This window comes from Gallus gallus, chromosome 2 (assembly GCF_016699485.2).
Source record: "Gallus gallus isolate bGalGal1 chromosome 2, bGalGal1.mat.broiler.GRCg7b, whole genome shotgun sequence".
Classification (NCBI taxonomy): Eukaryota; Metazoa; Chordata; class Aves; order Galliformes; family Phasianidae; genus Gallus; species Gallus gallus.
In genome coordinates, this window is record NC_052533.1 from 748373 (window position 1) to 775662 (window position 27290).

Here is a 27290-nt window from a genome sequence, read left to right on the forward strand (position 1 = left end):
AGCAGACCTGGCCCGCCCTAAGAGCGCTGCTGGAAGCACTGTGAAGAGCAGTGCCACCACTTCCACCACCACCACCACCACCACCAGCACCACAGCCGTGCCTGGCGCAGCCACCAGCCGCCCCAAACCCAAACCTGCAGCAACCAAACCCACCACCACCACCTCCACCACCGCTGCGGATGCAAAGAAACCACCTGCAAAGGCTGCAACCAAACCCAGCGCTGCCCCCAAGCCGCTGCGCCCGACCAGCAGTGCTGCTGCTCCCGACCTGAAAAATGTACGTTCCAAAATCGGCTCCACGGATAACATCAAGCATCAGCCTGGTGGAGGAAAGGTAGGTTCCTTCCAACTCCATAACGGTGTGCTCTCTGAAACTGTAGCTCTGAAGCGTTACGGGCGCTCGTTGCTGGTGTTGGTGGCTGTATCCTCGCTGCTCCTCTCATGTTTATGCCCTGCAGAGCTCCTCTTTGGGTTCTTGGTTTGTGCACAAGGCATTAACAAAGCAGTGAGAGTGGTGTACAGAAGGAATCCACCAGAAAAGCCTTCCTGGCACACGTACAGGAATTCACAGTGCTGTGGTTCCGTGTTTGCTGTACGTCCTGACGTAGAAAGTAGTTGGTTTGGGGAGCTCCAACGTTGTCTGTGTTCCAAAATGTTGCCTCTGAAAAGAGGATTTGAGTCTGCTGGATGGTACAGAGGTGAAGTAATGCACTGTGATGCAGGAAATCTGGATTCAGGAGCACGTCCCACAGATCCTTCCCCAGGTGTAGGAGCAGGGACTGTGGTCAACGTGTCAGACCTAAAGCTGAAGTTAATCTACATCTATTGCTCTTACATAGAACCATAGGATCATTATGGTTGGGATAGACCTCCAAGGTCAGCAAGTCCAACCATCAACCGATGCCCACTGAGCCGTGTCCCTGAAGGTAGGGACTTCCAGCTTTCCCAGTGAAGGACATCTGTACCCACACCAACTTGAGGAATGTGCTGTGAGCTCTGTTGGCAGAGCTTTTGGAGTCCCACCAACATGGTCACTGGTTAAGGATGGGATGCAGGTTCTCCACGTGCAGCTGCAGCCCACAAGGTCGTAGAATCATAGAGTTGTTAAGGTTGGAAAAGACCACCACGCCCAAGCATCAGCCCTTCCCCCTGTGCCCACTAGGCCGCATCCCCAGGTGCCACTTCTGCCCTTTGGATGAATTACGGTGGCCACAATAAAAGAGGTATTGGATGAGCTGCAGGGAGAAGTACAGGCATAGATAACTCTTGAGGCTCTCCATCAGTAATGGGCTTAAACTGCATTTTCACTGTGTCTGCCACGTAAATGGTGCAGGTTTGGGGATATGCCTGTAGCCCTCTTCTGAGGGCTTTAATCATTTTGTGGATATGCATAATCATAAAATCTTCACTGGATATTGTCTAGCAGGTACACTCATCACTGCCCAACAGAATGAGTCAGCAGCTTGCCTATAGTCAGAGGGCTCCAAATTCCACAAAGTGGAACAAATTCACTCACTTACCTTTGCTGCAGCTCTGCTGGAACGAATAACCCAACCTACAGCTTCCATCGGATGCCAAGGGAGCACAGTTGGTGCTGGGAGCCCAAATCTCCTCTTTGGCACATGGAAGTCAGGGTGTTCTTTTGTGGGGTTGTGTGTCACGGAGCGCATTGATGTGTGCATGGAATTACTCTGCAGAGTTATGAGTATGTGAGCTGTGCTCTATCACAGTGTGGTCCCCTGAGCTTGGAGATATGGGAGATAAATGTTCACTCCACAAAACGGTTTCTGGAAGTGACAGTAAGAAGAACTGCAGAACTTTGAGGCAAGCAGAATAGTGACCCTTCGCAGTGCAACATACTGCAAAACTGAAACCAAACTGATGTTCAGAAATGCTTCTGTTATCTGCTCAGAAAGGACATATATGGCTGTTCTGCAGTTTAAGCCGTGATGGAGTTTGGAGGGTTGCAGTGCTCTATGGCTTGCAGGGTTACTGTGTTGGCTCAAGGGGATGTTTTCACATTCTGTTTCACTGCCCTTTGTTTTGTTGTCGTTTTCATAGTGGTGGTAAATCTGACTTTTGAGGAAAGCTGTCTTTTTTGTACTCTTCTTTATGCTGGATGCTTCCAGAGCATCAGAACGCTTCAGTGCTGAGTGCTGAGGCTTTGCTTCCTGGTGGGTCAGGGAACGTAGGATCCCTGCTGGCAAACACAGGCTCTGCTCACCTGGATCCGGAGCAGCAGAAGAGTGGATATTCTCAGTTTGATTCATTCAGTTGATGAATTTTTCTATAATTGTACGTTTTTATTCCATCTTCTGTTTAATGGGATCAGCTACATCCACCTGCATTGGGTTAGCTGCAAAATTACATCAGCTCTTCATCTCCAAGCCTGAGTCCAGGCAGTGTGGGGGTGAGAAACTCAAATGGGAGCACAGCTGTATATGGGGCGGAAGCTCCAAGCAAAGCAGATGTACCAGCAGTGTGTATCCCCCAGGTCTGCATGGTGCCCTCCTTGGGAAGGAGGTGGTCCTGTGCTGCTGTTGGGTTGATCCAAGGTTGGGGTCGATGATTTCGCAGTGTGTGATGGCGTCCACTTGGAGACCTGTCCATGGTGCTGGGACAGAGCCGTGTCGCTCAGAAGGTCTCTGGGGTTGGCAGCTGTGCTGTGCGTATGGGGAGCTGGGATTCCCATGCTCTCCTGCCCATGCCTTTGCTGTTGCTGGTTGAAACCATCCATTTGTCTCCATCTAGGGGAAGGTAGAGAAAAAGCCAGAATCAGCCGCTGCTGCCCGAAAGTCTGAGCCCAATGTGGTCCCTAAAATGGCTCCAACTAAAACAGCCGTAACAAAAGAGGGTGTCCCAAAACAGCCCAATGGGAAAGTGAGTTTCTTTCAGACTTTTATCTGTGGGAGATGAAGGACAACATTTTCATTTTGAGTCACTTTCCCTTCTCTTCAGCTCTCCTGCTTTCTCCTATCAGTGTCACTGTCCCTTGCACAACACTTCTCCAGCTCTTTCCTGGGATGTTGTCAGTAAAACACGTGGAGATCACGATGGTAATGATGTCTCTGTGCGTTCTGTGAGCATTTTCAGAGTAGTGTTCTCCATTTGCACTTTTAGCCTTAATTTTGAGTCAGAAGACCCTTAGGACCACTTTTCCATTAAGACCACTTTTCCTACACAGCACTCATTTGGAACCAGGGCGAGAGCTGCAGTTCAGTGCCATGCATTGCTGTGGGTGTTGCAGAGCACTGAGGGCTCTTCCCTTCAGTATTTCCATCTACTGCCTGGGAATGCAGCTTGGTATGTTGGACAGCCACCACTGCCCCAGCTCAGATGGACTCAGGGAGAGCCTGTAATGAGCAGACAGGGTTTGTGCTCCATGGAAGGCAGTAAACCTACATGAACTCAATGGCCAAAGTGCATTTTTCAGAAAGGGTTGCACTGAATCCAGTCTTTCTGAACGGGATGAGTTGCTGGTGGAAACCTGTTACAGTGAGAGTGTTCCGGTGCTTCCTTTTGTGCTTTGGGTTCATCACCTCTTTCCAGCAAGTGCTGTGGGGTTCAGCTTTTGCCACGGGGAGTGCTGCTCAGCAGCTCCCACTGAACGCTCGCTGTCACTAACCCTATGTACACGTGGATCTGTCACTCTAACTCAGTTAATTAACCCCTGGGAATCAAAGGCAGCCTGGGTAATGCACTGCTTTGGGATTTGGTAAAAAAAAAAAAAGTCCTACTAGTTTAAGGGAGAAATAGTGCATCTCTTTAAGACCGTAAGACTCATTGGATCAATGGGAGGGAGGTTGGACAGCTTTCATTGGGATGTGGGGTCTCTCAGCCTGGACTTTACTGCCCACGGCTGCTTGAGGACATTCCCAGCCCTGCAGGCAGATGGGTGAGCGCAGCCCCACTCCGGCTCTGCTGGACATGGCAGCCCATGGCTCTCCTGGGTGACCTTCGAGGCCCCATCCACCCCACACCTCCTCGGCAGTGCTACACTCTCACACTAACACTGTGTGTGCAGCTCTTGTTCACGTGTTCACTTCTCTCTCGCTCTCCTCTCCGTTGCTTCCACCCCCGTTTCTGCAGTTGGTGTGAGTTTAACACAGCTCCGTGTTTGTCGCCGTTGGGAGCATCCTCTCCAGCCACGACGCTAACCGGTCCTCTCCCTTGTGTTGTTTTCCATTCTGTAACATTCCAGGTCCAGATAGTCTCCAAAAAAGCGAACTACAGCCATGTTCAGTCCAAGTGTGGTTCCAAGGACAATATTAAGCATGTCCCTGGAGGTGGGAATGTAAGTATGGACTCTGGGCAAGCTGTCTTTCTACTAACTCCTGCTCATGTACTGTGTTTTTATATGTCAGTCCCATGGATGCTCTGTTCCTGCAGAACGGTGTGGCAGAATTTCAGGGCTTCTGCAAACAGTATGGGCTGGAAACCCATCTTCCCCATCGGTCAGTTCTGTGGGTGGGTGTTGCTGCACTGTGACAACTGCAGCTCCTGACCTATTTCTCGCCTCGTTTACGTGATATTAATTGAGTGAATGGAGATGTGCACACTGCTGAGGTCGGGCACTGTGGATTCCCTCTGCAGTCAGTGGAGGCTCATCAGTCCCTGACCTGCTTCTGCTGGCTGATATTAGATGAAATGAGGTGTGCTGAGTCAGATTCATTTCCCTCTGTGTCTCACAAGAAGGGAGACTTCAACAGAGGAGGGAAGACTGGGAGTCAGCCTCGGAGCTGCGATTATCTTCTGAATGGAAAGGCTGCTGTAAAGGCTGCTGGTATCTCTGGCAGCAGAGCTGAGCTCGTTGAGTGCAAGGCTCAGCTCGTGGTGTCTGTGCTTGGTTTGCTGGGCTATATCCTGAAAGCACCTGGCAAAAGAAGACAAGGTAACTACACGGTGCTAAATCATAGAATGATAGAATCATAGAATGGCCTGGGTTGAAAAGGACCTCAATGATCATCTTGTTTCAACCCCCTGCTATGTGCAGGGCGGCCAACCAGCAGACCAGACTGCCCAGAGCCACATCCAGCCTGGCCGTGAATGCCTGCAGGGAGGCGGTGGTAGCCTGGCAGGCACAGACAGTGCTGACCCCGCTGTACTCGTGGTGGTTTGCAGAACCACGATGACTGGATGGTTCCAAAAAGACACCGAAGTATTCAGCGCTGAGGGCTCTCTCTGTTGGTGTGTGTGAGTGCTGGGCTGAGGAGCAGTGCCAGCACATCTCGTGGTGCCCAATGGCTGTGGAACTTCGGGTGTCTCTGCGTAGTGTTGGCACTCAGTGCTGGGGTTCTGTTGGACACCAGGCTCAGCAGTGCCAGCCCTGAGGTTGGTGCTGAGGCCGCTGCTCTGCAGAGCACACTGCGTGTGGATGGGACTGAGCACTGCTGCATCGCCACTTAGAATCATAGAATGGCCTGGGTTGCAAAGGACCACAATGATCATCTTGTTCCAACCCCCTGCTATGTGCAGGGTCACCAACCAGCAGCCCAGGCTGCCCAGAGCCACATCCAGCCTGGCCTTGAATGCCTGCAGGGATTCCTTCCTATTTCCATCACATCTGATAGAAATACAGCGACACAAGGATGGATTTCCTGGGCGGAGCCTTTCTTCTGCTTCAGTGTGTTCCCCCCCTTCTTTTAAAGAAAGCAACAGTAAAGACACAGGTTTTCCATCGTGCAGGTAGAGTGGGTATTGCTGAAGGTTTATTCAGATGATTTGGAATCTGCGTGTGGTTTCCTTACCCTTTGGCTTTAGCTCCATAGATGGATGAGGAGATGGTCAGAGACAGAAGATGTACCAAGAGATGGGGGTCACACTTCCTACCAGATCCTCTGCATGGAGCACTGGAGTCTAAACTGTACTTGGCAGTGGGGTCTGAGTGTTTGGCTCTGCAGGTGCCAGCCCTGCCCATCTCCCATTGCAAACTGAACACAGCAACCCATGTTAGAGTTGTTGCACTTCCATTGGGGAAGAATTGTTTGGATCTGCAGGAGAAAATCAGATGATTGCATGAAATGAGAGACATAGGGGCTAACTCTGGAGTGAAGGGAGCTTTCACCCACCTGGAGCTGCAGGGAGGAGCTTTAAGGTCTCAAGTTGGGATCAATGCATTGAACCCATGGTCAGAGAATAGATGTTTTTAGAGAAGAAAGACCCAAAACCAATGGCACCTCACCCACCCCACTGTGCTAACATAGAGAAGACACTTCTCCCCAAACTCAAACCTGTGTCTGTAAGAGCTGTGTTGGAACATTTGGCTTATTACTGGTTTTGAAGATGGTTTACTGAGCATGAATGTGTCACGATCTTATGGTTGCATCACCCTAGATGTTTCTTCCTGAGAGATTTTCTCTGCCAGTATCAGATCACTGGTAGAGTGAGGTTAAGCAGTGATGGGAAGCAGCTCCCACGCAGTGCTTGTCTCTGAGGGCAGCTTGTTCTCACCAGTTGTTCCATCTGGGCACAATCATCGAACCACAGAACCATTGCAGTTGGAGAAGCTGAGATCCCTGAGCCCAACCTCCACTGAGGAGACAGTCTGGGGAACGTGGCAATGAGAGCAGCTCCTCTCTGCCCCTCTGCCACGGATGTGCTGTGAACTCAAAGCATTGCTGGTTCTTGTCCACGTGTTAGCTTTGATCTGCCCTCAGTTTCTCTTTGCTCACATTAACTGCTTTGGGTTGGCGCAGGTCTACAGGTGATGCCAAAGCATTGGGCATTCAGTGGCCGGGAGGTTGGGGATAGATAAATAACACAGTGCAAAGAGGTGTGGGTTCAGGAGGTGTGACCCGATGGAGGGATGGCACGTTGGCCTCCAGATGCCCAGGAGTGGTTCTTTGTGTTCAGCTCTTTCTTTTTGTCTCTCCAGGTGCAGATCCAGAACAAGAAAGTGGACCTCTCCAAAGTGTCCTCCAAGTGCGGCTCGAAAGCAAATATTAAGCATAAGCCAGGTGGGGATTTTACCATTTCCTCATCGTTTGTCTGCAGGAGGTGAAGTTGTTTATGTATTGCCCTGCAGTACTGAAGTAGTTCAGGGGCTTTGTTGCTTCCAGGCAGTATTTCCAGAAGAGCTGTCTGGGTTCGTAGTGGTTTCGTGATCAGAGGAGAGATGGGGAGATGCCTTATGTTGGAGGTAACCCACTGAGGTGCTTGGATAGGCACCGTGGCTGCCCTGGGGGAGTGGGAAGCTTCATTCACACTCTCAGAGAGCTCCGGGGCTGTACTGGGGAAGGAGCCATGGGAGGATGGGTGCCCTCCATGCAGGCGGTAGAGCAGCTATAGGGAAGCGTCAGCCTCCAGCTCAGCAGTTCCTGAGTTATTTGGGCTCTTCAGTGCCATGTTATGAGATGAGGGTGCAGGAACTGTTTGTTCCCCACTGAGAGCACAGTGACAGCCTGCAGACTCCAGGCACCATGGCTGGCAGCACACTGTGCCTCTGTAGCATCCTGAAGCGTGGCCAGCATGCTGCCTTGTGCTGCTACGGCTCTGTGTGGGGGCAGTTACTGCACGGGAGGACTCGTGGCAATGGAACATCCGTGTGTGAGGGATGGATCTCAGTGACCAGAGCTGGAAGCCATTCTCACACACTTGTCTTTGTGTGCTCCTGGTGTTTTCTGGCCCTCTCTGCCAGCACGGTGGGTTGAAAGCAGTTCAGCCTTACACACACAGCTCCACAGTTGGACACATCACAGCTCCCGCGCTGAGAACTCGGTGCCACCAATGTGACCTCTGTTTGTTCAGCCATCTCATGATGAGCTCTGTGCAACAATGCTGCTCTTGTCCTGGGGTGAAAGCAGAGCGATCCATCCAGAACTCTCTGCTGTCAGAGGTTCTCACTGGTTTGGTTGGACCCGATCAGTTGGCTCCCACCATCAGCCACCCCAAGGTGGTGCCAATGGGGGAACTGAAGCCATCCATGTTGCTAAAGGGCTGTGGGGCTGTGGTTGTTTCCCAACCCTCAGTGCCCACCCGCCTCCACGTGTGCCCACAACGCCCCCTCCGCTTCCATCTCCTGCCATGGTGACACGTGGGTCTGTGTGCCCATCACAGCCGTGGTTCCCACGGTTTGGGAACCAATCTCAGGCATATTTGCAAGCACCAGATTCGGTGGCATCATTGCCTGTATTTCTGTTGTGGGCACTTTTACAGTTGGACTTCATGTGTGCACGATGGGATGCTGGGGGTTCCTCTGGGGGTCAGGAGGGGACAGTTTGGGTAGAACCATTCAGAGCCCCCATGAATTCACCCCTCCTCAATCTTGTCATAGGGGGAGGAGATGTCAAAATCGAGAACCAGAAGCTGAACTTCAAGGAGAAGGCCCAGGCCAAAGTGGGTTCTCTGGACAACGTGGGACACTCGCCAGCAGGAGGAACAGTGAAGGTGGGTGCAGTGAGCTCCGCTACATTGGTGTAGGGTTGACATCTGGTTCTTCTCCCACTGTTTGTGCAGTCCAGCCTCTCCACCCCGGCCTTTTATAGCCACCCCTTTCCTTAGCCTGCTGTGAGCCCCAGCAGTGTGACTCACAAAGAAGAGCTACGAACACACTGGCAGCCTGAATGGGTCCCCGCTGTGTGTTACGTGCAGGGCTCACGCTGCCCCATCACATCCCTCCCCCAGGACCCTGAGCACTGGACGTGCTCTGAGCTGTGGGATGTCAGAGGAGCTGTGCAGGACTTTCTCCCCTTCTCCTTTTGCTCCCCAGTAATGCTGGTGAGACCCCAGCTGCTATTGCTGGGAAATGGCAGCAGCCCATCCCGCAGCTCAGCCCAAAGGCCCTTTGACTGAGGACGAGGGGGGATTTGTGCAGCGTTGCTTCTCCCCATGAAAGCAGAACTCGATCTGCCCCCATCCTCAGCTCTGCAAATTGACGTCTGTTCCTCGGGGAGGGCTGAGCTGTGGGCTGCCGTGTCCCGGAGTGCTTGGAGTGGTGCTGGGGACTGCAGCCTCGTACATCCCCTTGTGCAGCAGCTTCTCTGCCAAACGCTGCTTCTGAATGGCAAAGCTGGGACCTGGCTGTGCCCCCAGCAGGATGGGGGGGAGCCCCGGGACCACCGAGCCCTGCGCTCATCCCAGCATTGCTCCATGGAGCACCTGTGGGTGGTGGGGGGCCCTCAGGTGCCGGCGGGTTGGGCCATGGGGGTGAGTGCTGTTTCAAGAGCTGATGCTGCCCTGGAGGGCAGAGAGCAGTGCTGCATTGATCCCCAATGAAACATGGCAAGAGGTGACTGCTGGGACTCTGCCATCCGCAGTCCTCTGTGTAACCCTCAGACTGACACAGTGGGCTCAGCCAAAAGCTGAAAGCGGCTCCAGGAGAACTACTGGGTTGGTTGGGACAGAAACCTCCCTGCAGTGATGCATGACTGCTCCCCTTTGCTGTGGTCCCTTCCCGTATGCTGGTGCTGTTTGCTGGTAACTCAGGGCCTCTCAAATCTTAACTGGTCTGCATTAGTCTCATTTTTCAGCTCCATTGGAGCTGTGGGTGTCCTGGAGGTGCCCGAGGCCACGGCCGGGCCCTGAGCAGCCTGAGCCCATGGGATGGGGCTGGGGGGTCCCTACCAACCCAGCCATGCTGTGATCCCATGGCTCTGTGATCTTTAAGGACCCTTCCAGCACAACCATCCCATGGTTCTGTGGTACTGAAGGTCCTGGCTGTGCTTTGGTTGAGTAAGTGGGTACAGTGGCAGTGCTAGTCCCCCGCAGAAGAGGCTTTGTAGGGCAGGGGCACAGGATAAGAGCAGAGCTGCAGCAGACTGGATGCCAGCAGAAGCTGGTGACTGCAGCTGGGATTTGGGGCAGAGCTGCACAGGGGCTTCTCTAAAGGCTGCCTTCCTGGCCCTGTGCTTGTAGTCCAGCATCAAAGCTTGGCCATCGAGGTTGGGGATCCACTGCATATCCGTTAGGTCTGTTGTACGAATGAATCCAGGAGAGCTGGTGGAAAGCCCATCATTGCAGGCACCCGAGGTCAGGGGATGGGCTCTGAGCACCCGGTGGGTGTCCCTGTGCATTGCAAAGGGTCGGGCTGGATGACCTTCAAGGTCCCTTCCAACTCAAAGCGTCCTGTGGTCCTGTGAGTCCATTGGAGCTGTTGGCTCCACGGAGCTGCGCTCATCCAATGTAGCTCAGGGCACGCAGCGCTCAGCCCTCCATCCCCAGCTCCGAGAGGGCCCTGAGCCCACAGGGGAGGGCGGAGGGGCTCAGACGTCACCCCCCCGGCGCCCCAAATCCTATTGACCGCTCCTGTCGTCCTCCCCACCCCGTTGTTGTCTCCTTGTAGGCTGAGGGCAGCGCGGAGCCAGGGCAGCTCCCGCCCGCCCCTCAGAACGGAGAGGTGCGAGCGGAGCAGGCAGGCAGCGCCCTGCAGGAGAATGGCGTAGGGCCGGCGGTGCCCACTGCCCTGAGCGGTGGTGACCAAAGGGAAATTCAGAGCTTCGAGACTCAGATACAAGAAACAAGTAAGTGCCCGCGCTTCTGTGCACGCACGCTGCCGGGGGGTGGGCGAGCACCGGTCACACCCCGCTGTCCTCCCAGCGTGGAACTGTTTGTAGCGACGGCCGTAGGGTTTCTGCTGCTGTTTTAACTCGGAAAATTGCCTTTTATCTTCCAGGCATCTAACGATGACATTCTGCTATCGCCTCCCGTCCCCCCCCCCTCCTTCTCTCCTCTTCCCATCCCCCCCCCCGCCCCCCTTCCCTGCCCTTTGTCGCTGCAGATTGAATCCCACAAGCTGACGTTCCGTGAGAAGGCGAAGGCGCGCACCGACCACGGAGCGGACATCGTCGTCGCCTCCAAACCCCCCACCCTCCCCAGCAGCACCTCGGCCAGCGACAGCCCGGCCTCCCCGGCACCGCCGCAGCCGCCGCCTCTCCCCGCAGCTCTCCCGCAGCAAGGCTTGTGACCCCCCGTCCCCGCGCCCCGTAACGCAGCTTGGCTCTCTTCACGCGGCCTCCGGCTTCACGCGGGACGGGGATGCACCCAACGGCCCCATCCCTTCGGCTTTTGGGGGTCTGGGGGTCAGTGCTGTGCTGTCCCGGGGTCCCCGGGGGGGAGCGCGGCGGCGGCTGAAGCCGGGCCGAGTTAATAGGGATAAGCTGTGATTTCTTTCTTTTTAAGAGACCCCCCTTTTCCTCCTCGCTGCTTCGTCCCCCGACCCCATTGACGCTGTTTCCACACACATTAGGGCTGTTTTAACTGTTGACTTTTACCTTTTATTCTTCGTGACGACGTGTTGATGATTTATCGTGCTACAAACCCACACTGAGGTTCCTTTTCTCTTTCCTTAACCATAGCAGAGTAGGGACATTAACCGCTGCTGCAGTGCTGCTTCTTACTGACATATCCAGCAGTCGTAACTTTTGTTGTTGGTTGGTTGTTTTGTTTCTTTTTTTTTTTAATATTTTAAACACGATGGAGCAAATTCATGGGATTAAGCCATGTCTGAAAGCGAAAGGCGTAGGGATGTGTTGAAGGAAAGCTTCTTGCTGAGCAGCTCAGAGCTGTGTTGGCTGCAGCTGGACACGTTGCGTTGGTGCCAGCCCCAGTGTGCAGCAAAGTTGGGTTGGCTGTTGGTTGGCTGTTGGTTTTTGGTTGGCTGTTGGTTGGTTGTTGGTTTTTGGTTGGTTGGTGGCTGGCTGTCAATTGGCTGTTGGTTGGTTGTTGGCTGTTGGTTGGTTGTTGATTGGCTGTTGATTGGCTGTTGGTTGGCTGTTGGTTGGTTGTCGATTGGCTGTTGGTTGGCTGTTGGTTGGATGTTGGTTGGCTGTTGGTTGGTTGGTTGTTGGCTGGCTGTTGATTGGCTGTTTCTTGGCTGTTGGTTGGTTGTTGCTTGGCTGTTGGTTGGTTGGTTGTTGGCTGGTTGTTGATTGGCTGTTTCTTGGCTGTTGGTTGGTTGTTGCTTGGCTGTTGGTTGTTTGGTTGTTGGCTAGCTGTTGATCGGCTGTTGGTTGGCTTTTGGTTGGCTGTTGGTTGACTTTTGGTTGGCTGTTGGTTGGTTGGTTGTTGGCTGTTGGTTGGTTGTTGGTTGGTTGGCTGTTGGTTAGTTGTTGGTTGGTACAGCCCAACTTGGGCTCGTTCTGGCTGGAGGCTGAGCACGGGCTGTGCAGCTCTGTGGGCTCCTGCGCAGCTCCGTGGCTTTGGGGCAGCTCTGTGGGTTCGGGGCAGCTCCGTGGGTTCGGGGCAACCCCGTGGTGCGTGGGGCTCGGAGTGGGGCCAGGAAGTGCAGAGGGTGTGTGGGTGCGGAGCCGGGGAGGTGAGCTGCTGCGTGAGGCCTGAGCTCCTCGTTCCGTGTTTGCAAATGACACTAAAAAAGATGAAATGTAAATAAAAAAAGAAAAAGAAAAAAAAATAATAAACCAGAAAAGCATTCTTGGGTCGTCAAAGTAATTTAAAGGAAAAAAAAAAAAAAGGAAAAAAAAGAAAAAAAAAGAGCAGAATAACGAAACACTGGGATCAAAGTCAATGGGAGCAGGCGCTGCCGGGGGCTGCGCGGAGGGGCGGAGGGAAGCTGAGGGCTTCTCATGCTTTGTGGGAACGGTTCTTGGGGAAGCCGACAACGACACGATAACCCGGAATCTGTATTTACACACAAAGATTCTTATTGCACTTGTATTTTTTATATTAAAGTTTGCATGATTTCTAATAAAATGGCATTAAAATGTACTAGTTTGCATCCAAGTCGTCTGCTAGTTTCATAAGTGCTTTTTTCCTCTGGATACAAATTGAAATGAGCAATGCAGATTTGCACCTGAGCGGGGCGGTTATATATACCCACAGCCCCGCTGCCTTCCTCCTTCTCTTCCTCCTCCTCCTCCTCCTCCTCCTCCCCTCCTCCTCACTACCTCCCCCCCTGCGCCCCCCCAGCTCCGCAGAGGGCTCCTGCCCCGCTCCCACCACCCCACCTCCTGCACACCCCCCAGTATATATCACTGCCCCTCCGCTGACGCTTCCTTCTTTCCATGACTAAATTCTGCACATCAGAGCTCCATCTCTGCCATCTGTCGATATGTATTTTTATTTCTATTTGTTAGTTTTTTCCAGCACTTTTGGAATAGGGCTGTTGGAAGGAGGGGGCTCAGGGCAGCTCAGCCCCTCCGCTTCTCCTCCCAGAGCTGTACAGGAGTGCGTGTGGGGCCGGTGCTGCTCGGGGTCCCCAGAGAGGTGGACGCGGCCCCGCTCAGCTCCAGCACTGCTGTAGGAAAGCAATGGCAAGGCTGCACTTTATCTTTGGAGCTGCGTTGGGTTGCCCGACCCCAACCCGCGTTGTGCCCACGTGTCACTGCTGAACTGCTGCAGTGCTGTGGGTCGATGTGGTCACTGTGGGATGGCTGCAGTGCTGCTCAGGGCAGTGCTGATGTTGGGAGGCAGCGGCTGCATGCAGTGCGTCGGGTTTTGGCCATGCATGGAGGCTGCAGTAGAGCTGCTGGGGGCAGAGCAGGGCAGGGAGCGGTGCCTGGGGCTGCCTGAGGGCTCCGGGTACCAAAACTCTTTTGGGGGGCAAAAAAATAATACTGATTTCTTTGAATTAAGTTGTGGTTCGACTTTGATGCAACGTGAATGTACGGCCGCGTGGTGCTGAGCGTGGGGCCCGGCGGTGGCTGCAGCGATGGCACAGCGCAGCGCTGGCGGTGGTGGGAGATGCTGAGTGCAGGGATGTGCTCTGCATGGCTGTGCCCTGGGCTCGGGGTGGGAGCACGGAGGGGCTCCGCGCGGCCAAATGGCTGTTGGCCCCCAGGGGCTGCTGTGTCGTTGCCGGTGTGGTTACTGTGGGCCTTCTTCTACTGTACAAGTACTGTCCCGGCTGCAGACTGAATGTAGTGCGCCCCGCTGCCCCTGGGCTCCCCTCTGGCTCTCAGCGGTGGCATTTGGGCAGAATTTCTCAGCAGCAGCCCCCGGGCCTGGGCACAAAGCCCAGGGCGCAGCGGAGGAGCGCTCCGTCCTTCACCCCATCCCCACCCCGCTTCCCCCCGGCGCTGCCCGTGCCATCCCTGCACACAGAGTCTCGCTGGCCACCAGCTGGTGTCTGGGATCCATCAGACACGGGGCTCCTCCCGCACCTCCCGAGCGCTCAGCATCGCTCCGTCACCCCGGGATGTGGGGCAGGATGTGGGGCGGCGCGTGCAGACGGCGCTGGGGACACATTCAGCCCCATGCGGGGTGAGCACAGCACCAGGCTCCCGGCCCCGGGCAGTCAGAGAACCCCTCTGCCTCAGTTTCCTCACCCGTGGGGGGGGACGATGCGTACCTCACTGCGAGGGGTGTGCGGAGCGTTGGCTACATGCGATGTGTTCTCATTACTGTGTGCTGTAGGGCTGTTGTGCTGCAGCTCCGGGGTCGGAGCTGTGCCGCAGTGGGAGCAGAGGGTTGGGGTCCCCCCCGGGGGCAGCGGGGCAGAGCCGCTCTGTACCCACGCAGGGCTGTGTGTGTGTCTGTCTCCTGAGCACCATTTCCCGATTTGATGTTGTGATTCTTCTTCCTATTGTAAACGAGTTGAAATAAATAAAGCTTCTCGATGTTGCCCTCGGCGTGGCCGCGTGTTTGTGGGGGGGAGGCATATGGGGGCTCCTGGAGGGCTTCACCTACAGCCCTTTGCCACATAGGCAGCGATGGGGAGCACACAGCCCCAAAACCCCACCCTGAGGGACACCACGCACAGCCCCGCTCCCACAGAACAGAAGGATGAGGACAGAGGCGGTTACTACTCTATCCCTTTTTATTGTCTTTAATCTATGTTGTAAAAAGATCCAGTATCACATAACAGCCACTGAAGTATCCCAATATCACACTAGTTCGGAACCATTTAGACAATAGCTTAGTCTTTTTTTTTTTAAACCTGCTGGAAGGGAAAAAAAAAACCCCAAACCCAGACGGCCCCTTATACAGGCTGTAAGAAACAAACACTGCTCAAATCTGAGTGACGACCTCAAGCAAGTGAAATGAATGGGTTCTGCACGCTGCGCCCACTGCTGCCCATCAGTTCGCACGGCCGGGGCTGCAGCTCCGCTCCTTAAAGCCCGACAGGAGGAAATGAAATGGCAGTGCAGAACAAAAAGGGGCCCCGGCGGCCGCGGTGCCTTCAGGTACAAAGAGCGTAAGAAATGGTGAATAAAAACAAAGATGTGGGCCCTCAGCATCGCCCCCAGCACTGCCCGCAGCCCCACCAGGGACGAACGGAACGAAGCCTCACAACAGCCCTGTGAGGTAGGGGGCACCGACAGGGAATGCGCGGCAAAGCTGGGCTTGAACTCCAGAGCTTCACTGCTGTGCCCGTCCCAGTCCTCCTCCTGCACAAATATGGTCCCTGCTCGTAGAAAACAAAGGCTCTGTGCCTGTGCTCCCGGCCGCCTGCAGGAGCCGCGCTCGCAGGCACTGACAGCTACAGCGGCGTCCTGCGGTGCACGAGGACAGGGATCCGAGCTCCTCGGCGTGGGGAGAACGAGAAATCATACAAAATCATAAGAACAACACAAGAGACAAAAAGTACAGGCAGATCGGGAACAACGAGTCACATCTCACACGGTGCCACGGCACCACCGATCCCACGGCACCGATCCCACGCCGAGCGTCGCCTCCGGGGCTTCCTCCCCTGTGCCGGGCTGGGGCTGCTGCCTGCATGGAGCCATGGAGCTGTGCTGCTGCTGCTGCTGCTGCTGCATCCAACGGCTGAGATCCGCCCTCCGGAGCTGGAGAAGCTCAGCTCTGCCCCGGCGCTGCTCCCTCCTGGCCCTGTGGGGATGGGCAGAGGACGGCACAGCCGCATCCTTGTGGTCCAGTCCAGGGTGAGTGGAGGAGCGGCGCCCAATGGGTTCCATCGGCGTTTCCTGTCCACGGCGGGCGGCGCTGTGCTGGCTGTTCCTCCTGGTGACCATGCACGGAGCCGACAGCAGGAGATCAGACAACATTAATCTTCTAGGATGGAGAGAGATGACTTCACAAGGGATAAATAGAACTTTTATTTAAATAAACATTTGTGAACATCTTTATACAAATTACAAGTCCCCACAAAATCCTCCGGCTCCGCCTCAGGCGCCGAAGCTGCCTGGAGGGCCTTTGAGCAGATCCACCAGGATGTCGAGCAGCTGGCTGTGCTGGTGGTGCAGGTCGCCGGGGATGGCCGCCATCTCGTAGCACAGACACGTCTCCACCATCTTGGAGAGCGAGACGCGGAAGTCGCGCAGCAGGCGGATGGTGTAGGAGTCTCCCTCCAGCACCAGGAGGTCGCTGTCCGTCAGGGAGACGGTCGCCCGCCAGCCATCGTCTTGGTGGGGAGAAGAGAGCGGGTGAGGAGCGGGAATGGTGTGGAGCTGCTGCTCCGCCACTGCCGGGCGCACCGCACCGCCGCTGCAGCGCACTGCGGGCACTCAGTTGGGCCAAACCAACCCCATGAGCACATGGCAGAGCTCCTGGCCGCCCCACTGGGCTGGAGCCCAACAGCAATAGCACCCAAAGTGCAGGGGCTGAAGCAGCACACTGCAGGAATTATAGTCACAGAATGGCCTGGGTTGAAAAGGACCAAAAGCACAGGTCTGCTCCTCCCCTCCGAAGCCCAGCCCAGCAAATCACTCCCCCAGGGCTCACCTCCGGGCTGCCCCCTCAGCCCTGCACACTCACCTCGGACGTGGATGTCGGTGTCAGTCATGAGCAGCACAGCCAGCGGGTGGACCTGGGAGGAGTCCCGCACAAACACCCCTCCGTTGGACTTCACCGCCATGAAATACGTCAGCCAGCGGCTGTACAGCTTGGAGGCCTCCCTGCACGGGGGAACTCCATCAGCCACAGAGCCATCACCTGATGTAGCAGAGCCCCGAGGCTTTGGGCTCTCACGCTCACACACGTGGGTCACTCACCTGTTGATGGTTGACTTGTGAAGCAGAACAGTGCCGGCCTTTGTCCGGTACGCGTAGCTGTTGGGCTTGAACTTCCCTTGGCGGGTCACCTTGCCTTGTCTCACCTGGAAGGAGAACACCAGCTCAGGCATTGCCCACAAGCAGCCACCCCACAGCTGTGTCCTGGAGAAAGACCCCACCTGGATGGCTCCCAGCCAACCTACAAGAACTGAGCACGGAGCGGTGCAGTCTGCTCCTCACAAGGAGGGATTCAGAGTGCCCAGCACAGCAACTGCAGAGCGGGAAGCCAGTACCTGGATGAGGTTGGGGTAGAGCCCAGCCATGAGGACTCCTTTGACCAGTTCCTCCTCTTCACTGTACTGGTTACATACAGATGAAGGCATGGTGCAGTCAGATGGGGAGGACACCAGGAAGGCTTCGTAGAGGTTCTCTGAGAACTGCTTGACAAGGCCTGTGGGGAACAGATGGCACCACTTAATCACCCTCTGTTCTCCCACCAGGAATGAAGCAACCCCAGCAGGGCAGCTCCAGCTGCAGCTCGACTTGGAGGCTCTGCCTCGGCACCAGGACAGACCTTTCCTGCCTGGGGCCTCCTGCAGCCAGGGCTGCCTCTGCACTCCTGAATTCCAAAGCCAGGATTCACCTGCAGGCCCATCCCATTTCCGCACTGTACTTTTCATAAAATCACTCAGGTTGGAAAAGCCCTTTGAGATCCCCAAGCCCAACTCCACCCCCACCCTGCCCACTGACCATGGCCCCGAGTGCCACATCTCCACAGTTCTGGACACCCCAGGGATGGTGCCCCCCACACCCCCCACCCCCAGTGCAGCTGCGCCAGCGCCCGACCACTCTTAGGGAGTAGGAGTTGCTCCTAATATCCAACCTAAGCTTCCCCCGTTGCAACTCGAGGCTGTCACCTCTCATACTGTCACTCCTGGGAGCAGAGGCCGACCCCACCTTGCTCCAACCTTTCAGGAGCTGCAGGGAGCAGTGAGGTCTTCCCTGAGCCTCCTCTGCTCCAGGCTGACCCATCCCACTCCCTCAGCTGCTCCCCACAGCACTGTGCTCCAAACCCCCACAGCTCTCTCTGCTGCCCCTCTCTGGACACAATCCCAGGCCCTCATGTCCTTCTGACAGCGCAGGGCCCAGCACAGCACTGAGGTATTAAACAGGAGCAGTGCTTCAGCCTCGTCAGGGGACAGGAAGAGAAGCAGGCCCGTGGGACTCACTCACCGTTGATGAAGCGAAGGCTGGGGCCGTACAGGTAGTAGTCCTGCAGGTAGTTATCCCTGGCACGACTGTCTCTGCGTCTCAGCACCTCCTCCCAGCCTGCCACAGCTCTGACAAAGGCGAGGTGATCGCTCCCGCTCTCCCGGCTCAGAACAGCTTTGGCCTGGCAGAGGGACACGACGTCAGCCAGGTGGCAGCCCCTCTCCTGCCCGCTTCCCACCCTCCTCCAGGAGGTGTCCTCACCTTGTCCACCTCCGCACGGTTCTGCAGGCTGCTGCTGAAGGGGTCCCGAGTGAGGCAGGAAACGATGACGAGCAGAGGGTGGAGGCAGCGGTAGATGGATGCCAGGACAATGGCCTTTGCCAGCCGAGGGTCTGTGGAGATCTGGGCAAGGCGTTTGCCCAAAGTGGTGAGGGCTTCTCGCTGGTCCAGCACCCCTGCAACAGAGCCACCCGCGAGGGCGTAAGCAGCAGCTCCAGGCAAGGGCCAAATGGCAGCCAGCTGCTTTGGGGATCCGCCAGGAGGATCTTACTGTGCTTGGATTATTTGGTGTAACCTCCAGATAAAGCACACAGCACAGGGGTCATGGGATCTCAGAATGGTTGGGGTTGGAAAGAACCCCAAAACCCCACAGGCCCAACCCCTGCCATGGGCTGGCTGCCCCCCAGCTCAGGCTGCACAGGGCCCAACCACAGCCTCAGACACCTCCAGGGGTGGGCATCACAGCTCCAGGCAGTGCTGGCACCTCACCAACTTCTGAGTAAAGATCTCACCTCTCTTTGAGCAAAGCAGTGCAGGAAATGAAACAGCACTACAATGTGTGCAGTTTAAGAAGTCCCTGTCAACTGCCATCCCTATCTGGGAACAATCCTGCCCAGTCTGTCCCACAGGATCCTGTGCCAACTCTCACTTCCCACAGTCAGACAGCAAACACGTTCCCATCAAGCCCACACCAGGACTGCATTAGCTCACCGATTTCCTGCAGCAAAATCACTGCTTCATCCACAGCTTTGATGTCAGGGCTGTCCAGGGCCTTGGAGAGAAATTCAACTGCCTGCAATACACAGAGGGAAAACAAAAGGCATGTTTCCCACACCAGTGCATGGGAGAACCTCCATGAGCCTACACTACTCTGCCCCAGGGCCATGAGTTCCCCTCCTTGTTTCCCTACAGGAGCGTGAGCACAGTCCTCTCCGCTCATGCACAGAGTCTAGCTCTAGACATACTACGTAATCAATCAAAATAATCTTTGTATTTTCTGGTCTTAACTTCTCTAGATAGCAGTGCATTTAGGGAAGCAAGAACTATAGCCATCGGCATCGTGGATTGAGGTAAGAGCTCATCTCTGGACTGGGCCCCATGCGGGCTGCACCCTGCTTCCATCAGGTGCAGCCCTACAGGCATGCGCTGTGCTTACTGTTTTCTCCGGCATGTGGATCTTGGCCTGAACCACCAGGTTCTCCAGCGGGGTGCGCAGGATCTCTGGAACCTGGTAGGTTGGCATCTTGTCCAGACGGCTGCGAGGGAAGAGGTGATAGGCAAATCCCGACTGGCAGCGGCCAGCGCGCCCTCGCCGCTGCACGACGTTCGATTTGGACACCCACACTGTTTCCAGGCAGGACACCTGGAAGAAGGATTAGGCGTGAATGCTCCTGCAGCTGTCTGCACAGTATAAACAGAGCCTTCCATCTGGTCTGCAGACCTTGCAAACTCCTCACAACTGATCCCGCTAAACGGCAGGAGAAGCCTTATCATCCTCCTGCATCCTTGCACATCCTTGGAGACATCCTTGCCAGTCTCCAGTGAGCAGCAGTGCAGAGGCCTGAGGCACTCAGCACACGGATGGCATCAGGATGCCATCTGCTGGACGCCTGCCTGGTCTCCAAAGCTCAGCGCTCCCCACGTGGCCCTGTACCAGTACCTTGGTCTTCAGATCATAGCGCTCCTCCTTGTGCGTGCCACTGTCCACCACGTGGACGATATCGTTGATGGTGATGGAGGTCTCAGCGATGTTGGTGGCCAGGACAATCTTCCTGACGCCAGGTGGAGGCCGCTGGAAGATGTTCTGTTGGTCCATCATGGGGATGTTGGAGTGCACTGGCAGAGAAAAACAGAGTCAGCCCTGCCCTGCTGAGCTGCTTTGCTGCACAAGGAGGAGGTGAGCTGAGACTCGCAGCCATCCTGGTACAGTCACCTCCCACTGCCAGAGGTGGGAATGGGGATGGGACACTGCTTGTAATACTGATGGTCACTGTCAGCAGCTTCCTGCCAGTGAGACCCCAGGGGAAGCAAACAAGCAGATCACACATCATCTCCAGTCACATCCCATCCCACAGAGGTGAAGGGCAACACCAGAACATCATCCCATCCCCTTTCCCAGTCCAGTTCTTCAGCTTCTCCTTTTCAAAAGGTCTATGGGGCAGGAGACCGGGATAATCCCCTTGTTGTTTGGTTTCACTTCATCAGAAATGCATACTGACAAAAGCCTGTAGCATTTTTATATCCTATTTTCCATACTACAAATTGGTGACATAGAGAAGTTTCCAGCAACTGCACAAAGCAGCAGGGAAGCACAGGAAAGTGCAGTTCTCTCAGAACACCTGCATTAATTAGCAACTGAGCTGTTCAGAGATGCACCCCTTCTGACCTCACCTGACACTGAATACAGAAGACTGTTAAAGCAAGAAATCCAAAACAAAACAAAAATCTTCCAAGCTTTGCAGGGAAATACTGACTTGCTGTACGTTTCCCTCCTGGGGTACAGAACATTAAGTTCACAACTAGAAGATGAACAATGGACGTCCCACAAAACAGTCTTGAAGAGCTCTTCTATCAAGGCTCAGCATGCAGCTCCAGCGACACAGAATGCGTTGGTCTCCTCCTCTCCTAACTCTGCACTGCTGGAGCAGACAGGAAGCCAGCTTATCTGACCACACACAGGTTTGGCCATCCTCTGCTAGGAGTTATGTGTGCTTTACATGCACTTCTACATACATCAGAGCACACAAACTCGCTCTGTATCTGTGTGCAGCTGCTGAAGGGGTTCATGCAGACGGCTGCCCCCTCCTCCTGACTGCTGGGGAGAAGCCTGGCCCATCTCACCTGGTAGGACGAGGTACCGACTGTTCTGAGAGCCCAGCATCTCCAGCAGGCGCTGCTGCACCCCTTTGATTTCCTGCCACCCGGGCAGGAAGCAGAGGATCCCACCTGTAACAGAGCAAGAACGTGTGATGTGGGAATCCAAGCACTCCTCTCCAGCTGGAGACACAGAAACTGCCTCTGCTGCACGTACAGGAAACCCATTATTTCCCCTCAGTCCAAGAAACCCCAAGCAGAGCCCAGGGCTGTGATGCCCACTGCCAGCTGATCACTAAGGAAACTGCCATCATACTTCTGAACAAATGACAGACACAGCCATTACAAGCAGTCTGTCCCAGGGACACGTTCCTCTGCACAGCACATACCTGCTGTGCTGCATCCAATTCTGTGAACTCATTAGGGCAGAGTTTAAAACCAAAAAGGAACAAGGCCAGCTGTGTGAATACCTTCTATCAGCTTTGAAACACTGAAAGCTCTTAGAATATTGCCTTCTTCACAACACCACCACCTGCCATGGAATGGCACTTCACCGGGATGGTTCTCCAGTACAGGAATGTAACCAAATAGTGCAGCAAAGGTTGGTGCACAAACGAGTCCAGCACTTCAACCCAACTGCTGTATCTCAGGACACAATGACTGAGACACACAGTGCAGGATCAGCATCCAACCCTGCTTCCACATATCCTTCTGGACTCCAGAAATAAATCTGAGTGACTGCTCTGAGCACTATTCACTTCCTCTGGCTGAGGCATGAGGACTCAGATGGTGGCTCAGCCACAGACCCAGTGAGGTCACATCACACTGTCTGACACCACTTACTGCAGCAGGAATTCAGGGTGGTCTTGCAGAACTCAGCACAGTATTTTCTCTGCCAGGGGTCTGGGCTCTGTGCATACCACTTTTTTTTCCCCCCCCAGGAAATGTAAAGGGGATGGGGACAAAGCAGAACCTACCTGGTTCTCCATGGGCGTCAATCTGGAGTACAAGGTCGGTGATCAGATCAAGATCAAGGACACATTCATCATCTGATTGCTAGATAAAACAGTAAGCACAGCAAGGTAACGTTTTGATGCAGGTACGAAGGGAGCTGACAGGAAGAGTGCCATCCTAGTTCTGCTGTTTGTAAATAGAGATGGTTTCATGGGTGAAGTGATGAGCAGTGGCTGCCTCAACCACAACGATCGTGCGATGGTTGAGTTGAAAATCTTTGGTGACATGGAGAAGACTGGTACAGAGCTACTAGCCTGGATTCTAGGAGAGCAGGCTGCAGGCTGCTCAAGGAACTGGTTGGTAATGGGAATGGGGGTCTACCATTGGTGGTGACATTTGAAGAGCCATCTTCTAAGAGTGTAGGAATGGGCAATTCCAGCATGTTGGAAGCCAAGCAGGGAGGCAGAAGGCAGACTGGCTGAAGAGGGATCTCCTCCAAGAACTCAGGCAGAAAAGCAAAGCGTATGGGCTTGGAAGCAAGGTCAGGCTATACAGAAGGACTACAGAGATGCCCTCTGCTTTCACAGGGAGAAATTCACATGGCCGAAGCTCAGAACTGAAGCTGGCACGTTGTGATGGATAATAAAAAAGAAGTGGTGCATATTTTAGGTTGGTTGGTTTTTACTTGATAAAGCTGGCCATTTCCAAACGGGTATGAAAATAAAGCAGACATTTAATGGCTTCTTCACCTCCACCTTAACACCAACCACGGGTTGGAGCACCACAACCTGGGAGTGCTAAGCTCCCAGCTGACTTGATCTACTGCTGCAGCTGAGTGCACACAAGTCTACAGACTCCAATGGGATTCATCCCACGGTACTGAAAGACCTCTCTCAGATATCTGCTGACAGTCTTAGGAATCTGCTCAATTCTGGTCAACTGGAAGCTGGCTCACATTATTCTTATCTTCAGGAAGGGCAAGAAAGATGATCATGGTAATCAATACCTGGTCAGCTTCTGAAGACTGATACTTGCAAGATACCATCAGTCAGGACCAGCATGGGATCACAATAGACCAGTTGTGCCTTACTAGCTTGACAATCCTTTTACGACAAGGTTCCACTGCCTTCTTTTCACCCACTAGGTATGGGCTATGGGGATTCTGGCAAAGCTTTTGATAATCTCACAGTATCCTTCTAGACAAAATGTCCAGCATACAGCCAGACACACACAGAGCATGATGGTGAGGACTGGCTGACGGGACAGGCTCAAAGGATTCTAGGGCACACAGCAAAATCAGGCCTGTGGCCAGCAGCCAGGTTCTGCAGCACTCCATTTTAGGGCCAGTTCTCTTCACTGCTTCAACCAATGACGTGGACACAAGAGCTGAGTGCACTGTGTAAATTTCTGCATGATATTGAACTGGGAAGAGCCACTGATTCCCTTGAGGGTAGAGAGGCCTCGCAGAGAAGTCTTGATAGAGTGCTGGGCAATGACCAACCACATGAAATTTACAACAAAGTCTGCAACAGGGATGGTGTAATCCTGGATGTACATAGGGGCTGGGGACAAGTGGCTGGAGTGCAGCCCCACAGAAGGGATTGAGGGGTTCTGCTTAGCAGTAAGCTCAGTAGGAATCAACAACATGCCTGAGCAGCCCAAAGGGCCAAGAATGTCCTGGGGTGCATCAAGCACAGTTTAGCTCACTGGATGAAAGAAGTGATGGTGGTCACACTGCGCTCAGCACTGCTGTGGCTTCACCTCAAGTACTGTGTGCAGTACTTTGGGATCCACAATACAGAGGATATAAAAATATCAGATTATGTGAAAAGCAAGGCAACAAAGAGTGAAAGGGTTAGAGAGCACGATGTATGAGGAGCAGCTGAAGATACTTGGTTTGCTCAACTTAGAGACTGAGGGATGACCTCATTGCTGCCTGCAGCTCCCTCATGATGGGGAGCAGAGAAGGAGGTGCTGATCCTTTGGTGGCAGGATGCAAGGGAACTGCTGCCAGTTGTGTCAGGAAAGGATCAGGATGGATATTAGAAAAGAAGTCTTCACTGAAAAGGTGGTCAGGCACTGGGATAGGCTGCCCAGGGAAGTGGTCACAGCCCCAAGTCTGTTGGGTGTTCAAGAAGCATTTGGACTACACTCTCACATCCACAGTTCAACTCTTAGGTTGCCCAGTGTGGAGACAGGATTTGGATTGAACGATCAGCATGGGTTCTTCCAATTCTGGACAGTCTGTGATTCCAGGAGGACACGTGCAGAGGAATAAGCAGTGATCTAGCAGAAAGGTGCATAGACTCCCAAAGCATCTTCTGGAGAGAAAAAGTGCCTGCAGCTGGATGGCCTCCCCAGGACCAGGAACCTTAGGAGCCTGGTCTGGCTCCATCTGGCACTTGCTCCAGTCACAGCTGCTGCCTGCTTCCTTTGCTGTGCTGTGAATATGCAGTCTCTCTCCTGTTCTCCAGACTTGGAAGCTAGCTGACACCTGGGAACTTCTACTGAGTAGCACCTCATAAGTAGCAAAACTTAAATGAAATTTCAGGGGACAGAACTGTGCCATGTGTACCCTAGGCCTTCAAATCCACCAGGCACAGAACAGCAGCTTCTATGCCTCAGTGATTTGGAATAAGTGTGTCAGGTGAGTCTAAAAGGTGCAGGGTAAAAAACCCAGCAACAACAGAAACAGGAAGGTGGCCCTGAATGCAACGGGACACCCTCAGCAAATTTGCTGATGATACAAAGCTAGGAGATGTGGCTTATACACCAGATGGTTGCTCAGACACAGAGAGGAACTTCCACAGGCTGACAGAAACCTCATGTCGTTCAGAAAGAAGAAAGGCAAAGCCTTCAGCCTTGGTGGCAAACTCCCCATGTGCCAGGACAGGCTGAGGACTGGCCAGCTGGAAAGCTGCTTACAGTCTTGATCAACACCAAACTCAACACAAGCCAGAATGAGCTCTAACTCCTAAGGCTGCACGAAACACTGCCAGCAGGTTGACAGAGGTGATCCTGTCCCTCTGCTCAGCTCTGGTGAGTGCACACCACATCCAGGTCTGGGCTCTCCCATGAAGCAGGGCCATGGAGCTACCAGAGCGAGTCCAGGGAAGGGCCATGAGGATGATGAAGGAGCATGTCTGCTGCGAGGAAAGACAGAGAGCCTAGAGTAGAGGCAGCTTAACCTGTATAGTTATCCAATGGGAGGGAATGAAGAAGAGGGAGCCAGGCTCTTCTTGGCAGTGCCTACTGACAGGGTGAGGGGCAACGGGCACAAGTAAGACGCAGAAAATTCTACTCAAGCACAGGAAAATCCATCTTTACTCAGGGAGATACTGAACACTGGGGAAGCTGCAAAGTCTCTACCCTTGGAGATACTCAAAACCTCCTCCAGAGCAGCCTGTTCAGGCTGATCATGCTCTGAGCAGGGGGGCTGGCCTAGATGAACCTGCAGATCTTCCAATCTCAACCATTCTGTGATTCCACGACCTGCCACTGAAGTGAGATTACCCACAGAACACATCTGGAGGCACTCTCCAGAAGAACAACGTGGAACAGTCAGACTAGTTGCAAAAAGTAGCAAAATGAAGGAATCAAGTCATGCAAGACGATGAGTGCCTGGCTAACAAGACTGCTCCAAGGCACATGTGAACCATCTGAATCTTGCACCAGACTTGCATGCTGCATATACACAAGCACACTGAGCTGTTAGCTTACTCAAACATAAATACACTTCATGCTGAAGAGGGGAAAAAAGCAACTTAAACCCAAATCTGAAGCTGTCTTTACCTATAACTTAACTAAAGCACAAGGGACACTGCTAAGCCAAATTCAGCTCATGAGTGTTGACTTGGAATGAAAGCTAAGCAAACACTGCTAACAAACAACAGGAAACAGGGACCAGTTCCAGGCCCGAACTCTCCCCCTGCTGATATGCCAGAAGCCAGCTCCGTGTCCAGGGGGAACAGCTTCAACACCACGCTGCATACCCACCTTTATCTCATAGTGCCGGTGTCGGTGCCTACCCAGCTTGGCCAGGATCTCCTCCAGATAGTACTCCTTCACTGGGTACATGAAACCCGGCACCTTGACCACAGGGCAATCCCCAAAGTAATGTGAGAAACGCTGATTGTCTCCCGTGGCGCTCATCAAGACCAGGCGCAGGTCGGGGTTGAGCTTCTGGATGCCTTTGAGCAGGATGAGCAGGAAATCCGTGTTGACATCTCGTTCGTGGACCTCATCGACCACGACGTGGCTGACACCCTCCAGACTGGGGTTGCCCTGCAGCTTGCGCAGCAGGATGCCCACAGTGCAGAAGAGCAGGGCTCCTCCCCGGGCAGGGGGTTTGCTCTCCAGCCGCACCTGGTAGCCCACGTTCTTCCTCATGTTGGGACCCAACTCTTGTGCCACTCGCTGGGCCACCGAGATGGCGCTGATCCTCCTGGGCTGGGTGATGACGACGTTGCAGCGGGCACCGCGTCCCTCCAGGATGTAATGTTCCAGCAGGAGCTGAGGGATCCTCGTGGTTTTCCCACAGCCCGTATCTCCTGCTATTACAACCACAGGGTTCTGCTCAATGGCTGAGAGGATGGTGTCCTTGTGAGGATCCACCGGCAGCGGGTGACTCTCCTGCCATGAGGATCCTCTCCTTTTCCAGAGGGCCAGCAGGTTCTGACTGAGGCGCACCTCCTCTGCTTCCAGCATAGGGATGTACGTCTTCCCCGTGATCGCATCGCTTATTGCGCCGGACTCCTTGCTCAGGTTCATCATGTCGTCAGCAATCCGGGGCCTGGACTCCCTGATGTCCACTGGATACTGGGAGAGACAGAGGAAGTTGTGAGGGACAGGGAGTTTGGTAACAGCCTTCAGAAGGAAGAAGGAAAGAAGTGCCTGAAATGGACTCGGTCAGATGGGTTTTGTAGTGACCAAAGAGCTACATTCGCGTCTCTTCAGGCTTCAGGTAACTCAGCCTCCTAATTCCCACTTTAAATAACCTCAACTCAGACTGCGACTTGAGCAGCTACCTGCTATTTCCTTATCGTGTCTTCTGAAGTCCAGGATCTGTCCTGACAGAAATACTAACACCAGTGTGTGAACTGACAGGCACAGAACTGTACCGTACGCTCTCCAACTCAGTGTCTACACCGCATGCAAGTGATGCAACCACCCCAGAAGCCAAATGTT

At 54.1% G+C, this 27290-nt stretch overlaps 3 protein-coding genes across 47 annotated transcripts in view; 2 read left to right on the forward strand and 1 right to left on the reverse strand.

Moving 5' to 3' along the window:
• MAP4 (microtubule associated protein 4) overlaps positions 1-14515 on the forward strand; it is a 115689-nt gene extending 101174 nt beyond the window's left edge. For 14 of the 37 annotated variants that reach the window (XM_046927630.1, XM_046927641.1, XM_046927650.1 and 11 more), the window contains 7 exons: positions 3-334; positions 2752-2880; positions 4202-4294; positions 6875-6956; positions 8273-8385; positions 10280-10457; positions 10610-10802. In XM_046927630.1, coding sequence (XP_046783586.1) covers positions 3-334; positions 2752-2880; positions 4202-4294; positions 6875-6956; positions 8273-8385; positions 10280-10457; positions 10610-10617 — 935 coding nt within the window. In that variant the 3' untranslated portion in view covers positions 10618-10802. Of the gene's footprint in view, positions 1-2; positions 335-2751; positions 2881-4201; positions 4295-6874; positions 6957-8272; positions 8386-10279; positions 10458-10609 lie in introns of all 37 variants that reach the window. The other 23 variants (XM_015281160.4, XM_040696475.2, XM_040696480.2 and 20 more) reach the window with 13 other exon arrangements.
• Positions 1-27290, forward strand: part of GIMAP7L5 (GTPase IMAP family member 7-like 5) — a 598436-nt gene that overhangs the window by 341241 nt on the left and 229905 nt on the right. The gene's annotated exons all lie outside the window — the stretch shown is intronic.
• DHX30 (DExH-box helicase 30) overlaps positions 14693-27290 on the reverse strand; it is a 32447-nt gene continuing 19849 nt past the window's right edge. For all 9 annotated transcript variants that reach the window (XM_040679728.1, XM_015281065.4, XM_025147144.3 and 6 more), the window contains 12 exons: positions 26100-26921; positions 22127-22205; positions 21177-21281; positions 19996-20171; positions 19492-19698; positions 19047-19128; positions 18318-18511; positions 18078-18237; positions 17138-17295; positions 16845-16948; positions 16609-16748; positions 14693-16255 (listed from right to left, as the gene is read on the reverse strand). In XM_040679728.1, the coding sequence (XP_040535662.1) occupies positions 16020-16255; positions 16609-16748; positions 16845-16948; positions 17138-17295; positions 18078-18237; positions 18318-18511; positions 19047-19128; positions 19492-19698; positions 19996-20171; positions 21177-21281; positions 22127-22205; positions 26100-26921 (2463 nt within the window). In that variant the 3' untranslated portion in view covers positions 14693-16019. The remainder of the gene's footprint in view (positions 16256-16608; positions 16749-16844; positions 16949-17137; positions 17296-18077; positions 18238-18317; positions 18512-19046; positions 19129-19491; positions 19699-19995; positions 20172-21176; positions 21282-22126; positions 22206-26099; positions 26922-27290) is intronic.